The sequence below is a fragment of the Nyctereutes procyonoides genome, unplaced genomic scaffold (assembly GCF_905146905.1).
Source record: "Nyctereutes procyonoides isolate TBG_1078 unplaced genomic scaffold, NYPRO_anot_genome, whole genome shotgun sequence".
In the NCBI taxonomy this organism is placed as follows: domain Eukaryota; kingdom Metazoa; phylum Chordata; class Mammalia; order Carnivora; family Canidae; genus Nyctereutes; species Nyctereutes procyonoides.
In genome coordinates, this window is record NW_026575121.1 from 51,330,430 (window position 1) to 51,346,818 (window position 16,389).

Sequence of the window (16,389 nt, forward strand, 5' to 3'; positions counted from 1 at the left end):
TCCCCTCACTCACCCTGTGACCTTGAGAGACAACCTATGGATTCATTTTCACTGTGTGACCTTGAGAAAGTCAAATATTATACCAGTCTCAGAGATTCATTTTCCTCATTTGTACATTGTAGGGTTAGTTGGACTTGATTGTCCTCCATGATTTTCCATCTCTAACAATCTCCAATTTTATGTAATAATTAAATGAATATTTCTACCGTTAACTGTGCTGTGGTGGTTAATAAGGATAAAAACTAGTGAAATTAATAAAAAGGTTGGTTTTGTTTTGGTTTCAAATTTTTATTTAGATTCCAGTTAGTTAACATACAGTGCAATATTAGTTTCAGATGTACAAACCTTCAGTTTGTTCTCTATAATTAAGAGTCTGTTTTATGGTTTGCCTCTCTTTTTTTTCCTCCTATGTTCCTTTGTTTAGTTGCTTAAATTTCACATATGAAAGAAATAATGGCATTTGTCTTTCTCTGACTGACTTATTTCACTTTGTATTATATGCTCTAGCTTCATCCACGTCATTGCAGATGGCAGGATTTCATTCTTGTTGATGGTTGGGTAATGTTCCATTGTATATACCTATCACTTCTTTATCCATTGATCAGCCAGTGGACACTTGGGCTCTTTCTGTAATTTGGCTATTGTTGATAATGCTGCTATAGACACCAGGGTAAATAAATAAAGTTTTAATCTTTCAATTTCTAAAAACATAAATGAGGTCTTATACCTTTTTATAAAGGTATCAAGCTGCTCTTTTATTCCATCTTATAATTTAGTGGTACAGTTACTCTATATGTAGAATGAAAGTCCATTTTAGTCCTACTTCTCAGTATTAAAATAATGTTATTTTACTTGCATATGCCTTGAAGCATCTTATGTGTAAGATCCAAAACACCATAAATGAGGTTTTCTCCGAATTTATGGGTAAAATCTTATTAACCTAAAAATTTCAGAATGTTCAAGTATTTTAGTGAACCAGGTAACTTCCCTTCAAAGTATAATTATTTTAAATTTGCAGTTTATTTCCATGAGATCTACTAAGAGATATAAATAGTTTACTGTTGATAATGATCATTATGTATTATTTCTATTGTGAATGATCTATTTTTGTCCTTGGTCTATTTTTCTTGTGGGTGTACATTATTGGTTATAAATGAGCTCATATATATAGTCATTTTTATTATCTGTTTTATTTGTGCAAATATTTGGTCTCAGTTTATTGTTTGTCAGTTATGCTTATGTTATTTGTTGTAAGTATTGTATACAATCAAATTTGTCATTTTTTTTTGTTTCTAGTTTATTGTCATGTTTTGAATGGTCTTTCCTACCCAAAAGTTATGAAAACTCCCACCTGTATTCCTGTCCAGTATTTTATGTTTTAAACTTTTACATTTAAATGTTGAATAAGTTGGCAATTTATTTAGTTGTAACAAATGAGTTAAGTAAAGGGACTGAGTTTTTTGCAACATAGCTCACCAGTTATATCAACCTTGTTTCATGAATAATCTACTATGCCCAGGAAAGCATGTACCATATTAATTTATAACATGAATTATTGTAAAGTAATCACATGCCAAACCTTGGCCCAAGTGCAAAAATTGAATAATGCCAGGATCCCAAGAACTCCCACTTGCTCCTCCTCAATTACCACATATACCCTCTTCTGAAAAGATAACCATCATTCCCATTTTTAAGGTGCTCTATGCCTTTCTTTAAAGTTTTCCACCTGAATATATATGCCCAAACACTGTGGGGTTCAGACTTGTGTATTTTGAAATATTTCAAACACTATGTGTCATTTTGTGGCTGATTTCTTATACTCTACATTATGTTTTCAAGATTCAGGTGTGATGTGGCAAGTAGCAGCACTCTCTTCATTTTAATTGTTGTACAGTGCTCCACTTATGAATAGAACTGACATTTATATATTCTGTTATTGGTGAATACTTGAGTCTCCTTTGAGACTATTAGAAATAGTGTTGCTGTGATTGTTCTGGAACATCTTTTGGTACTTTCTTCATCAAATATGACCAAGAATTGAGTTGCTGGTGCATAGATTATGCATATTGACTTTACTAGATAATGCTAAGCAGTATTCCAAAATATTCTGCCAATTTATATTTTCACCAGCTGTGAAATATACACCCTGTGTTTCCCGGCCATTTCCAAAAATTGTTACAGTCAGTTCTTAAATGTTTGCTAATCTGATTGGTTTGGGATAGAATGTCATTGTGGTTTTAGTTTGCATTTCCCATATCATTAAGAAAAGAGTATCTTTTCAAATGTCTACAGACCATATGGATTTTCTATTAAAATAAATATTAAAAATATTTGACCTTTCAATTTCATAATAATAATGGTAAATTTTGTCAGTAATTTTCAAAATAGTTAAGTTTGTGATATTTGGAAATATAATTCTCTAACACTTTTATTTGGAATTGATGCCTAGTGAAATGAAATAAACCATGTGAGATAGCAGAAATTATAGACTTAAAACATAACTCTTGTTTATAATTGTATTCCTATATGTCATCAAGTGCTTTGCACAAAACAGATTCTTCATATTTGCTGATTTTAACATGAGAAATATTGGAGTAAGTACATTAGTGTTTTAAATTTTAACATAATACTTATGGAAAAATGTACTCCAAAGCAGACATATGCACGTGTTAGAAAGATGTTTAGCTCTCACAGTGAGTATAAGAAAGTTTAAATTAAAGATGATATTTAAAATGAGGTATGTTTTATTAAAATGGGTAGTTGTGCATAGCACTATAAACTGCATTTTGTTAGTCTTAGAGTAATTTTTCTATATTTTATGGAAGTGTCAAATTTGAAATGTTTAAGTATAATCTTTTAAAATCAGAACTTCTAGGTATCTGCCTTATTTCATTATTCTTTGCTAATATATAAGCCTTAAAATACAATTTATAGAAATTGCAGTCCCTTTAATGATATCATTGGACTGACTTTTTGTGTGCGCTTAACGATTATCTGCTTTTTAAAAATTTGATGAGAATGGACAGAGTTTAAAGTTCATGTAAGTTTTAATCAGATGATATTGATGATGCTGACTGAATTAATTTCTTAGATAGTTATTTCTATCCTTTTCATCTGTTCCTGAATTATCTTTTTAAAAAATTACTTGGTCTGCCACAGAGTTACAGAATTTGGATTACAATTTGATGTCATAAAGCCAATTCAGAAGCACAATTATAAAGCTACTGGTGGCTCTGGAAAAAAGCGTAAAGGAATTAAGATACTTAATGACTACAAAATTTAGATCTAATCAGGCCAAAATTAAAAATCAATTAAATGAGATGCAATCCAAACTGGAGCTCCTAATGACAAGGGTTAATGAGGTAGAAGAAAGAGTAAGTGATATAGAAGACAAGTTGATGGCAAGGAAGGAAGCTGAGGAAAAAAGAGAAAAACAATTAAAACAGCCTGAGGAAAGGTTAAGGGAAATAAATGACAGCCTCAGAAGGAAAAATCTAAATATAATTGGGGCTCCAGAGGGCATCAAGAGGGCCAGAGGGACAGAAAGCATATTTGAACAAATCATAGCTGAGAACTTCCCTAATTTTAGAAGGGAAACAGATATTCAGATCCAGGAGATAGAGAGGTCCCCCCTAAAATCAATAAAAACCGTTCAACACCTCAACATTTAATAGTGAAACTTGCAAATTCCAAAGATAAAGAGAAAATCCTTAAAGCAGCAAGAGACAAGAGATCCCTACCTTATATGGGGAGAAATATTATTACTATTGTTATTATTATTATTATTATAACAGCAGACCTCTCCACAGAGACCTAGCGGGCCAGAAAGGGCTGGTAGGATATATTCAGGGTCCTAAATGAGAAGAGCATGCAGCCAAGAATACTTTTTCCAGCTAGGCTGTCATTCAGAATAGAAAAGAGAGATGAAGAGTTTCCAAGATAGGCAGAAACTGAAAGAATATGTGACCACCAAACCAGCTCTGCAAGAAATATTAAGGGGGAGTCGTGAAAGAAACAGGAAGCCCAAAGAAATAATCCACAAAACAGGGACTGAATAGGTATTACAATGACACTAAATTCATATCTTTCAATAGTAACTCTGAATGTGAATGGGCTAAATGATCCCATCAAAAGATGCAGGGTTTCAGACTGGATAAAAAAAGCAAGATCCATCTATTTGCTGTCTACAAGAGACTCATTTTAGACCTAAGGACACCTCCAGCCTGAAAATGAAAGGTTGGAGGACCATTTACCATTCAAATGGTTCTCAAAAGAAACCTGGGGTAGCAATCCTCATATCAGATAAATTAAAGTTTATCCCAAAGACTGTAGTAAGAGATGAAGAGGAACACTATATCGTACTTAAAGGATCTATCCAACAAGAGGACCTAACAATCATGAATATTTATGCCCCTAATGTGGGAGCTGCCAAGTATATCAATCAATTAATAACCAAAGTTAAGACATACTTAGATAACACACTAATACTGGGAGTCTTCAACACGGCACTTTCAACAAATGACAGATTTTCTAAGCAGAACATCACCAAAGAAACAAGAGCTTTACATGATACACTGGACCAGATGGATTTCACAGGTATTTACAAAACTTTACATCTGAACGCAACTGAATACACATTCTTCTCAAGTGCACATGGAACCTTCCCCAGAATAGACCACATACTGGGTCACAAATCAGGTCTCAACTGATACCAAAAGATTGGGATTGTCCACTGCATATTTTCAGACCACAATGCTTTGAAACTTGAACTCAATCACAAGAAGAAATTTGGAAGAAACTCAAACACATGGAGGTTAAAGAGCATCCTGCTAAAAGATGAAAGGGTCAACTAGGAAATTAGAGAAGAATTAAAAAGATTCATGGAAACTAATGAGAATGAAGATACAACTGTTCAAAATCTTTGGGATGCAGCAAAAGCAGTCCTAGGAGGGAAATACATCCCAATACAAGCCTCCCTCAAAAAATTGGAAAAAACTCAAATACACAAGCTAATCTTGCACCTAAAGGGACTGGAAAAAGAACAGCAAGTGAAGCCTACATCAAAGAGAAGAAGAGAGTTAATAAATATTCAAGCAGAACTCAATGAAATGGAGACCAGAAGAACCGTAGAACAGATCAACAAAACCAGGAGTTGGTTCTTTGAAAAAATTAATAAGATAGATAAACCATTAGCCAGCCTTATTAAAAACAAAGGAGAAAAGACTCAAATTAATAAAATCACGAATGAAAAAGGAGAGATCACAACCAATACCAAGGAAATACAAATGATTTAAAAAAAAACATATTATGAGCAGCTATATGCCAATAAATTAGGCAATCTAGAAGAAATGGATGCATTTCTGGAAAACGACAAACTACCAAAACTGGAACAGGAAGAAATAGAAAACCTCAACAGGCCAATAACCAGGGAAGAAATTGAAGCAGTCATCAATAACCTCCCAAGACACAAAAGTCCAGGGCCAGATGGCTTCCCAGGAGAATTTTATCAAAGAATAAGAATTTAAAGACGAAACAATACCTGTTCTACTAAAGCTGTTCCAAAAGATAGGGACAGAATACTTCCAAACTCGTTCTATGAGGCCAGCATCACCTTAATTCCAAAACCAGACAAAGACTCCACCAAAAAGGAGAATTATAGACCAATATCCCTGATGAACACAGATGCAAAAATTCTCAACAAGATACTAGCCAATAGAATCCAACAGTACATTAAGAAAATTATTCACCATGACCAAGTAGGATTTATCCCTGGGATGCAAGGCTGCTTCAACACTCGAAAAGCAATCAACGTGTAGATCATATCAGCAAGAGTAAAAGCAAGAACCATATGATCCTCTCAATGGATGCAGAGAAAGCATTTGACAAAATACAGCATCCATTCCTGATCAAAACTCTTCAGAGTGTAGGGATAGAGGGAACTTTCCTCGACATCTTAAAAGCCATCTACGAAAAGCCCACAGCAAATATCATTCTCAATGGGGAAGCACTGGGAGCCTTTCCCTAAGATCAGGAACACGACAGGGATGTCCACCCTCACCACTGCTATTCAACATAGTACTGGAAGTCCTAGCCTCAGCAATCAGACAACAACAACAACAAAAAAAAAATAAAAGGCATTCAAATTGGCAAAGAAGAAGTCAAACTCTCCCTCTTTGCAGATGACATGATACTGTACATAGAAAACCCAAAAGACTCCATCCCGAGATTGCTAACTCATACAGAAATTCGGCAATGTGGCAGGATACAAAATCAATGCCCAGAAATCAGTGGCATTTCTATACACTAACAATGAGACTGAAGAAAGAGAAATTAAGGAAATCTGTCCCATTTACAATTGCACCCAAAAGCATAAGATACCTAGAAATAAACCTAATCAAAGAGGTAAAGGATCTATACCCTAAAAGCTACAGAAACTTTTGAAAAAAATTAATGAAGACACAAAGAGAAGGAAAAATATTCCATGTTCATGGATTGGAAGAATTAATTTTGTGAAAATGTCAATGCTACCCAAGGAAATTTACACATTTAATGCAATCCCTATCAAAATACCATGGACTTTCTTCAGAGAGTTGGAACAAATAATTTTAAGATTTTGTGGAATCAGAAAAGACCCTGAATAGCCAGGGGAATATTGGAAAATAAAACCAGAGCTGGGTTTTTTGTTGTTGTTGTTGTCTTTTGGTTTGCTTGTTTTATAAGTGCTATAAGGGAAATGGTTATGGTGAAGTAATTGAGTGGGATTAACCAGAGGCCACTTTGAACAAGATGGGGGGGGGGAGGTTAGGGCTCACTGAGAAAGTGGCATTTGAGCTGAAACATGAAGGTAAAAGAGCCGGCCCCAGGCAACAGTAGGGACAGACCCTGAAAGCATTATGCTGCGTGTAAGAAGCCAGTCACAAGAGGCCACACAGCACATGGTTCCATTTGTAGAAAATGTCCCAAATAGGCAAATATACAGAGACAGCAGATGAGTAGTTGGGAGTGAAGATGGGAATAGGGAGGGTACAGGCTTGTTTTCTTGGGTGATAACAATATTCTAAAATGTTATCTAAAACATGCCAGATTCAAGTTGTACTACAAAGCTGTGATCATCCAGACAGCATGGTACTGGCACAAAAACAGACACATAGATCAATGGAACAGAATAGAGAACCCAGAAATGGGCCCTCAACTCTATGGTCAACTAATATTCAACAAAGCAGGAAAGACTATCCACTGGAAAAAGGGCAGTGTCTTCAATAAATGGTGCCGAGGAAATTGGACAGCCATGTGCAGAAGAATGAAACTAGACCATTCTCTTACACCATACACAAAGATAAAATGGATGAAAGATCTAAATGTGAAACAAGCATCCATCAAAATCCTAGAGGAGAACACAGGGAACATCGTTTTTGAAGTTGGCCACAGCAACTTCTTGCAAGACACATCATGAAGGCAAGGGAAACAAAAGCAAAAATGAACTATTGGAACTTAATCAAGATAAAAGCTTCTGCACAGCAAAAGAAACAGTCAACAAAACTAAAAGACAACCTACAGAATGGGAGAAGATATTTGCAAATGACCTATCAGATAAAGAGCTAGTATCGAAGATCTATAAAGAACTTATTCAACTCAACAGCAAAGAAACAAACAATCCAATCATGAAATGGGCAAAAGACATGAGCAGAAATTTCACCAAAGAAGACATACACATGGCCAACAAGCACATGAAGAAATGCTCTGCATCACTGGCCATCAGGGAAATAAAAAGCAAAACCACAATGAGATACCACCTCACCCCAGTGAGAATGGGGAAAATTAACAAGGCAGGAAACCACAAATGTTGGAGAGGATGCGGAGAAAGGGGAACCCTCCTGCACTGTTGGTGGGAATGTGAGCTGGTGCAGCCACTCTGGAAAACTGTGTGGAGGCTCCTCAAAGAGTTAAAAATAGATCTGCCCTATGACCCAGCAATTGCCCTGCTGGGGATTTACCCCAAAGATACAGATGCAGTGAAAGACCAAGACACCTGCACCCCGATGTTTCTAGCAGCAATGTCCACAATAGCCAAACTGTGGAAGGAGCCTCGGTGCCCATCGAAAGATGAATGGATAAAGAAGATGTGGTTTATGTATACAATGGAATATTCCTCAGCCATTAGAAATGACAAATACCCACCATTTGCTTTGACGTGGATGGAACTGGAGGGTATTATGCTGATTGAAATAAGTCAGTCAGAGAAGGACAAACATTATATGGTCTCATTCATTTGGGGAATATAAAAAATAGTGAATGGGATTATAGGGGAAAGGAAAGAAAATGAGTGGGAAATATCAGAAAGGGAGACAGAACATGAGAGACTCCTACCTCTGGGAAATGAACAAGGGGTAGTGGAAGGGGAGGTGGGCGGGGGAATGGGGTGACTGGGTGACGGGCACTGAGGGGGCACTTGATGGGATGAGTACTGGGTGTTATGCTATATGTTGGCAAATTGAATTCCAATAAAAAATATACAAAAAAATTAAGAACAAACAAAAAAATTACTTGGCTTATTTGTGTTTCTTTGAGTATATCTTTCTTCATATTTTCCTCTCAGTTTTGTAATATAAAATGGCACTTATTAATGCTAGGCATGCAAACTTCCATTATCCTTTTTTTAAAAAAAGAGATTATTTATTTATTTTATGATAGACACAGAGAGAGAGAGAGAGAGGCAGAGACACAGGAGGAGGGAGAAGCAGGCTCCATGCAGGGAGCCCGATGCGGGACTTGATCCCGGGACTCCAGGATCGCGCCCTGGGCCAAAGGCAGGCGCCAAACTGCTGAGCCACCCAGGGATCCCCCATTATCCTTTATTCTTACTTATGCAAATATTGATAGGTGTTTGAGAAGCCACATTTATAGCTCCACAACACTAAAACAGTCATTGAAATAATATCATTTAGCAAATAAAGAAAAGAGAATTGACTCAATTTATTATTTAAAAAAAAGACAATAAATTCTTATCTCAGTGTTTCCTACTCCACCAACAGAGAACTTTGCAGGCTACCAATAGGACACAAATCTCACTGTCAGCCTGCACCAAGAACAATTCAGTATTTGTGGTCAGATTCAAGTACGTGCTTATTCAATATAAAGTTTGCATTCAGTGATCTTATAATGGTGTGAACAAATTGCTGTGAGATCAGAAAGAAAGAACAAGTGTTCTAGGTAACCGAATAGGGATGACAAGGAGGTTGCATAGAAGAGAGGAGATGTGGGCTAACTATTGAAAAGTGACTTGGATTGTACAGAGAAAGTGGTAGAGCTCACAACAGTAAGAAGAAATGGATCAAAAAGCAAAGTTTCTGAACATGGGTACTGTGAACATTGAATATATGCTTCAAAAGGTGAGTTGGACCTGGATGGAGAGCTCTGTGAGGAATTTGATCTCTACCTTGAAGGTCTATGTGGGACTATCATGTGAAAGGCAATTACATAATCATAAGCATGTTTTAAGAAAGTGGATCTTGGGGAGAAGGTTGAGTGGGTAACTCAGTGATGGACATTAAGGAAGCCATGTGATGTAATGAGCACGGGGTGTTATATAAGACTGATGAATCACTGAACTCTACCTCTGAAACTAATAATACACTATATGTTAATTAATTGAATTTAAATTTTATAAAAGGATCTCATGAAATTTCAAATTGGAAGGAGAAGAATAGCTCATCAAGGGGAGGAAGGAATCAGCTTTGTCATCAGGTGTTTTTAAGATTTGGTGACAGATCAAACGGTGTTTATCTTCTCCTGGTAACAGGACAATGGGAGGAGAAGTAAATTTGTGAATAAAGATGATGAGCTTGCTGTGGACATAGTTCATTGATGCAACTGTGGGAGATACAAATGAAGGCTTTCTGGCAATTGGAAAGGTGTATGTATTTTGGGAAAGACATCTTATTCTAAATTCAAATTTTACCATTAAACCTCATGTGTTGTGGGAATATTATTACCAAGCCATTTACATGTGATTATTGTTTAGTGCATCTGTTCAGTAAATATTGATTCAAACATCATGAGCATACATGAGGAGGCAGCTGATTCTGCTGTATTTGTGAAGGTATGTGAGTAGGAGGGTGCAAGTATCATGGGTTTGGTGAAATTTACTTTGAATCTTGAAAGATGAGTAGAAGTTTACCTGGCAAGTATATGTCTTGGTAGTGACTAGACTAATGTTGTGAACTAAGGCAGCAAAATAATGCACTTTAAAATGTGGACTGCATAAACAATTTACTCTTCTTTACCTTTCTATCTGTAATACGTTAACCTGTCTTGATTTATGATTTTTTGCCTTTCCATCTGAAGCTACTATATCCTATAAACTGTATTAAGGCTAGATCTATGAAGTAATTCAGGTAATAGTTGGCTTAATAGAGCTTTATAACTCCAACAGATACATGACTACACACACACACACACACAAAGCCACACCAAGAGTTGCAAAGTGGTTAATTATTCTCTGATGTTTGAAAAAGATGCATGAGTTACAATCTACTGGGGGGGGGGGAAACGGACCTAGGACCAATTAGGACACTTTGTAGAAGAAAGACAAGACAAACTATCCATAAGGAAAACAATGAAGTATAGATATTTGAACACATATGCCACTGTTATCTATCTATCTATCATCTATCTATCATCTATCTATCTATCTATCTATCTATCTATCTATCTATCTATCTAGTTGAGAGAGAGAGGGAACATGAGGGTAAGCAGCAGAGAGAAAGAGAATCCCAAGCAGACTCCACACTCAGCACTGAGGCTGATGTGGGGCTCAATCTTACGATCATGACCTGAGCTGAAACCAAGAGTTGGTTGCTTAACTGACTGCACCACCCATGCGCCCCCATATGCCATTATTTCGATCTTTTCCAGAGTCACAGAATCTAATAATACCTATCCAGGAAACTTCCTGAATGCCTTAAAATGTTAATAAAATTCTTACCATAAACAGATATGCCCTCAAACAGAAACATTTATGTTGACTTGATCATTAAGACTGTGTTCCTAGCATGCAGGAATTATGTGGTTGATGTTTCCCATATATGTCCATGAAGGACTAGTCAACTGTATGTGGTTGCACTGCTGATGGTATATAGTTAGCCTCTTTATCTCCACAGTCTTGATTTTTATTGTTATTCACACATACAGCATGGAAAGTGTATATTTATGTGCACCAGAAGGTCACTGGGGCTCAAGAAAAAAAAGTGTGTCCTAGCACCAACCCTGCTAGTGTCTACTTTGCTGTCCTTAGATCATTTAGCCTCAGCTTGGTTGGGTTTCCTCATCTATTAAATTGTGGGAAGTCATGGATCCTCTTGACATTTTACAAAAAAAAAAAAATGTGTGCTGGTATATTTTTCCATGGAGAGATCTGAGGTCTACCTGTTAGAGTTCTTTTCTGTGAACAATAGAAAGCAACTTCATGAACTGGAAAGGAGAAGGAGTTTATGAGAAAGGTGTAGGTGCAGAGTGCAAGCTTGGACCACCAGTTCATGCACCCAAGGGGAGCAAGACCCTGCAAAGAACTAGCCCTGGTCACCAATACTTTTGAACTGTGTGCTGAGCTCCTCCCCTCCTGGACACTCATTGCAGTGCCGTTGCTCTTGCTACTCCGCCACGGACCCTGTGTCTTTGCATTCACTCTCAAGAATCAACTGTGGCCACCCCTGGCCAAAGGTGTCCGCTGTGTCCCTCTTCTGTCCACCAGGGCATGGGAAGAGGGAACATCACTGGGGAAGGAGAGGGACTCTGCCTCCCCCTGAACCTGAGCCTGTCTTCAAATAGGAAGAGAGACCGGTTGAAGAGCAGTCAGGACAACACTCTCTACTGCACTTTCACCAGATTCTCAGAAGGACAATGACCCTACTGCTTCTGCCAGAAAAGATTATGAATCACTGCATTAGATTATCTTTAATTACAGCTCTAAAATTATATGATTCTAAATACTAATTTTCCTTTCTTCCATCATCTACCAACTCAGAATTTCTTTAACAAGATACAAATGCAGCACCAGAATAACTAACAACATTGCAGGGTCAGCCCCTAGGCATCTTATGATCATTTCAGTGGGTGTGTAATTACGCTGGTCGGGCTAATGACAGAGAGTAACAGATGTCTCCGGGTAGTCACCCGGCTGATTTTCTGCCAGTCTAGCACCAATTCCTCAGGCAAAAGGAATTTTCTTTCTCATAGCCTCGTGGTGCTGCGTTGGGCATATTAAGATGTGGTATGGCTTCATGGTTAAGGGCACAAACTTTAAGGTTCATAAGAATAGGTATAGGGATCCCTGGGTGGCGCAGCGGTTTAGGCGCCTGCCTTTGGCCCAGGGCGCGATCCTGGAGACCCAGGATCGAGTCCCACGTCGGGCTCCCGGTGCATGGAGCCTGCCTCTCCCTCTGCCTGTGTCTCTCCCTCTCTCTCTTTCTCTCTCTGTGTGACTATCATAAATAAATAAAAAAAAAAAAAAATTAAAAAAAAAAAAATTAAAAAAAAAAAAAAAAAAAAAAAAAAAAAGAATAGGTATAAATTTGGAATCTATTCCTTATGAGCCGATTCACCATGGAAAGAACTTGGCTTCAGTACGCCTCTGTTTCCTGTTTAGTAAAATGATAGTGATAATGCTAGTCAGCGTGTGGAATGATGAAAACAAAATAATGGAATTCAAAGAATTATAGTGTTTGACACATAGTTGCAGCTCAAGAAATAATGACAACAGCCATAATGATAATAGTTGAGGAATTCCTGTGAATCAGCCTCATTCCAAAAGAGAAAAATGTTTAGACAAGAATAGTAAAGTTTAAGTCAAGAATGGTAAAGGGATTTGGGTCATGCATTTTGACACGTGTTCCGTGGTAAAATGAGTTCTATCAATTACAAAATCGGTGTCTAGAAACAGTCATAACAGAGCACCTTGAAATGTCCCTGTGAGCATTCTTTTCTTATGTGGCAGCTAGACCCAAAATAAAAATATATAAAAATATACTGTAAATGACATTATACTAAATGCTGTCAAAATAGATAACATTTGGTATCATCAAACCAAGTTGAATATGAAATACCCAGTGTTTCCTAACTGGATTAGTCTTCAAAAATTAATGAAACAGCAGTGTCGCTTCAGCTCCCCCCGACTCGCCAGCTTCTGTGGCACTTGTGCTTGTTTTAGACTTCCCAAAGGCAGGTAAGAAAAGTGATTTGCAAACCTATGACCAGGCTCAGAGTGGAACAGGCTTCCCGATGTGCTTCTGGAGTGGAAAGCCCGGCTGATTCTGTGACTTTCCTAACCTGTGGGCTCTCCCCGTGCGTTTACGCAGGTAAATGTGAATGTGGCAAGTGCACCTGCTACCCTCCCGGAGACCGCAGGGTGTATGGCAAGACGTGCGAGTGTGACGACCGCCGCTGTGAAGGCCTGGACGGCACTGTCTGTGGGGGTGAGTGCTCCTTGCAGCCTCAGCTGCCTGCCTTTTTCACCCTACTTCTTTTTTAAAAAAGGAAACTCCGAGGCACCTGAGTAGCTCGATTGGTTGGGTCTCTGACTCTTGGTTTTAGCTCAGGTCATGACCTCCAGGTTGGGAGTTCAAGTCCTGCATTGGGCTTTGCACTCAGTGTGGAATCTGGTAGGGATTCTCTCTCTCTCTCTGCCTCTCCTCCTCATACCTGAGTGCTCTATCTTCTCTCAAATAAATAAATAATAAAATCTTAAAAATAAATAGAAAGGAAACTCTGTTAAAAATAAGGTAAACTTAAAGCAATATACAGGGGTACTTGGTGGTTCAGTGGGTTAAGCATCTGTCCTTAGCTTGGGTCATGGTCCCCGAGTTCCAGGGTCAAGCCCCACGTGGAGCTCCTTGCTCAGCAGGGAGTCTGCTACTCCCCTGTCCCTTTGCTCCTCCCCACTGCTCGTACTCTCTCTCTCTCAAATAAGTAAATAAAATCTTTAAAAAAAATAAAAAAATATTCAGTAAGACCTCAAAGCATTATACAATTAGATTTGTAATGATTTTTATCTTCTTGGACCCTTGATTTAGAGCTGTGTGAAAACACATAGTATGCTGGTGACAAAAGGCCATTGAGATTATAGTAGGTCCTATGAAGATAGTGACAGACTTTGCTGCACCTGATCAGCTGAAAATGATGTTTATTATTCTGCTAATAAAAGCTGGTAGGAGAAGGACGTATTATCTACCAATGTGGGGGGAAAAAGCAGTATGATGGCACTCTTAAGTTTACTTACAAAAGCACAAAAGGTAGACATTCCATTTCCATGATAGCTCAGAGACCCAACAGTATGGCCGCCATCATTCTTCTATTTCAGTCTCAAAAGACTTCCTGTGGTCGAGGTGATGCCTGCTGACTGCAGTTCTCCAGTATAGTCCAGATGAACTGGATGTGCAAGCCTCCTGAAAGACTCTATCTCTCTTCGAATAATAATCGTAATGTTATTGGAAAAAAAACAAAATGCACATACTACTTATGGAAGGCGGGGACACTATCTGTCTCACATAAACATGTGTCTCTCTGTTCTCTCTGTATCCAATGACAAAACACTGGCGATTTAAGCAAACATATTTTCTTCTTTATCTGTGACCGAGGGAAAAGGCCTCCTTTTTTAAAATAGGTCTTGTGCAGAGTGATCATTCCTGCAGCCCTGAGAGATTGCTCCTGCTTTCTTCAGCTCACAGATGGAACAGGGGATAAGGTTGGAGGTATTAAAGTCCAATAATTAAAAAGTGGCAGACCCAGGATTTGAGCTCTGATGTTCAATTCACAGGTTGTTCCCGGTACCATGGTTTTCCCCAGACTGACATCAAACTGTTTGAACTTTTTGTCAATATTGGTTTTGGTTTGGATTTTTTTCTTTACTGGTATTGGTTACCAGAAATATATAAGTAGATTATAGACTTTTTTTTCCAGTAAGTGACTTTATGTTTACCAACTCACTTAATTCTTACAATGATATCTAAAGCCCGCCTGGTACCTAGAAAGAACCACATTTGTGCCCTTGCTCTTATGCACATCATCATGACATGGAGCATCTACCTCACGTGGGTCTCCTTGCCTGTCTACCTTAGTAATTTTGTTGAAATGGTTGATATTGTAGAAACCTGTTACATCTACATAATTATTAAATTATATACATCCTACCCCCAGTCAATCTCTTTCTCTCTCTCTTTCTCTGACTTTGGGGAGGAACTCAAATTTCACAACAAATCTATACAGCTCTGTGCTAGATGAGATTAAACACTTACTAAGTAAGTGAGAGAATATTCCACAAAGTAATAATTTTTTTAGACTAATTCTTGACTCTGCTTGTTTACCCTCTGTGTTTTGTCCATTTACCCAGTTACTGGTGCCCTGGTAAAAGACCAATGTATAAACCAGGAAACCAATTATTTGACATACAATGAGAAATATAATTGTACCAGAGACTAGAACCATTTGTAGAGAAACTGTGGGAAGTAAGATTCTGAGAAAAGGATTTGAATGCAAGTAATTTATTGGGAAGGTGAAGGAGATTTTGGTGGGAGAGTGGGAAAGTGAAGGTAGTCAGTTAAGATTGTGCTATCAATCCTATCACTGCTGTGGTCAACTAGAGCTTCATCTGAGGACAGGAGATGAAACTCTGGGAGACCAAGTAAAGCATGCAATTCTTATTTATCCACCAGTCCTTGGTTGAGGACTGCTTTTAGGAGGCATTAGCTCCCCTGTCACATGCAGCAGGCCTCAAAGGAACACCTATGATCTCAGAGCAGGCTTCTCTGGCTGGAGAAGACTTGGGTCCGAGAACTCCAGGGGGCATAAAGGAGAAGTCCTTGACACAGTGAGGATGGTAGATTGGCACAATATATATCTGCCAAAGGAATATAATTCTCATGCCAGGTGGTCTGAGTATCTTTTCTGGATACAGGAGCAGACATACCAGCACAGTCTTATTCTTTAATATTGTCTAGATTCTGCCAACCATCCAGTTCAAATTTTCTTTGTACAGGATGTAACACAGTAGATTACATGATAGCTATAGACATGCTGACACACCTTATCCTCCTGCTGTAGCCTTGGTTACAATTTGGAAGATTCTTCTCACACAGTGAGAAATTAGTTCTTAGGTGGTTGATCTTATGGAATGGAAACGGTACCATGGAACTTAATTATCAGAGGACAAAGGCATTTTTCAAGTTTGGGGAGAACTTTGCTGCTGCTTCTGTGTGCTCAAGGAAGGGCACAGCCCTGCCAGCAGTGGACAAATAGCAGCCAGATATACACAGCATCTTTGATCACTAAAACTGGTTGTATTCTCTCAGTGCTTTTTCTTAAATTTTAGCAACTAGCTCCAAAAAATCACCTATGCAT

At 38.0% G+C, this 16,389-nt stretch overlaps 1 protein-coding gene across 2 annotated transcripts in view; it reads left to right on the plus strand.

The window, feature by feature from the left end:
* Window positions 1-16,389, plus strand: part of ITGBL1 (integrin subunit beta like 1) — a 222,525-nt gene that overhangs the window by 181,513 nt on the left and 24,623 nt on the right. For both annotated transcript variants that reach the window (XM_055335920.1, XM_055335921.1), the window contains exon 8: window positions 13,353-13,469. In XM_055335920.1, coding sequence (XP_055191895.1) covers window positions 13,353-13,469 — 117 coding nt within the window. The remainder of the gene's footprint in view (window positions 1-13,352; window positions 13,470-16,389) is intronic.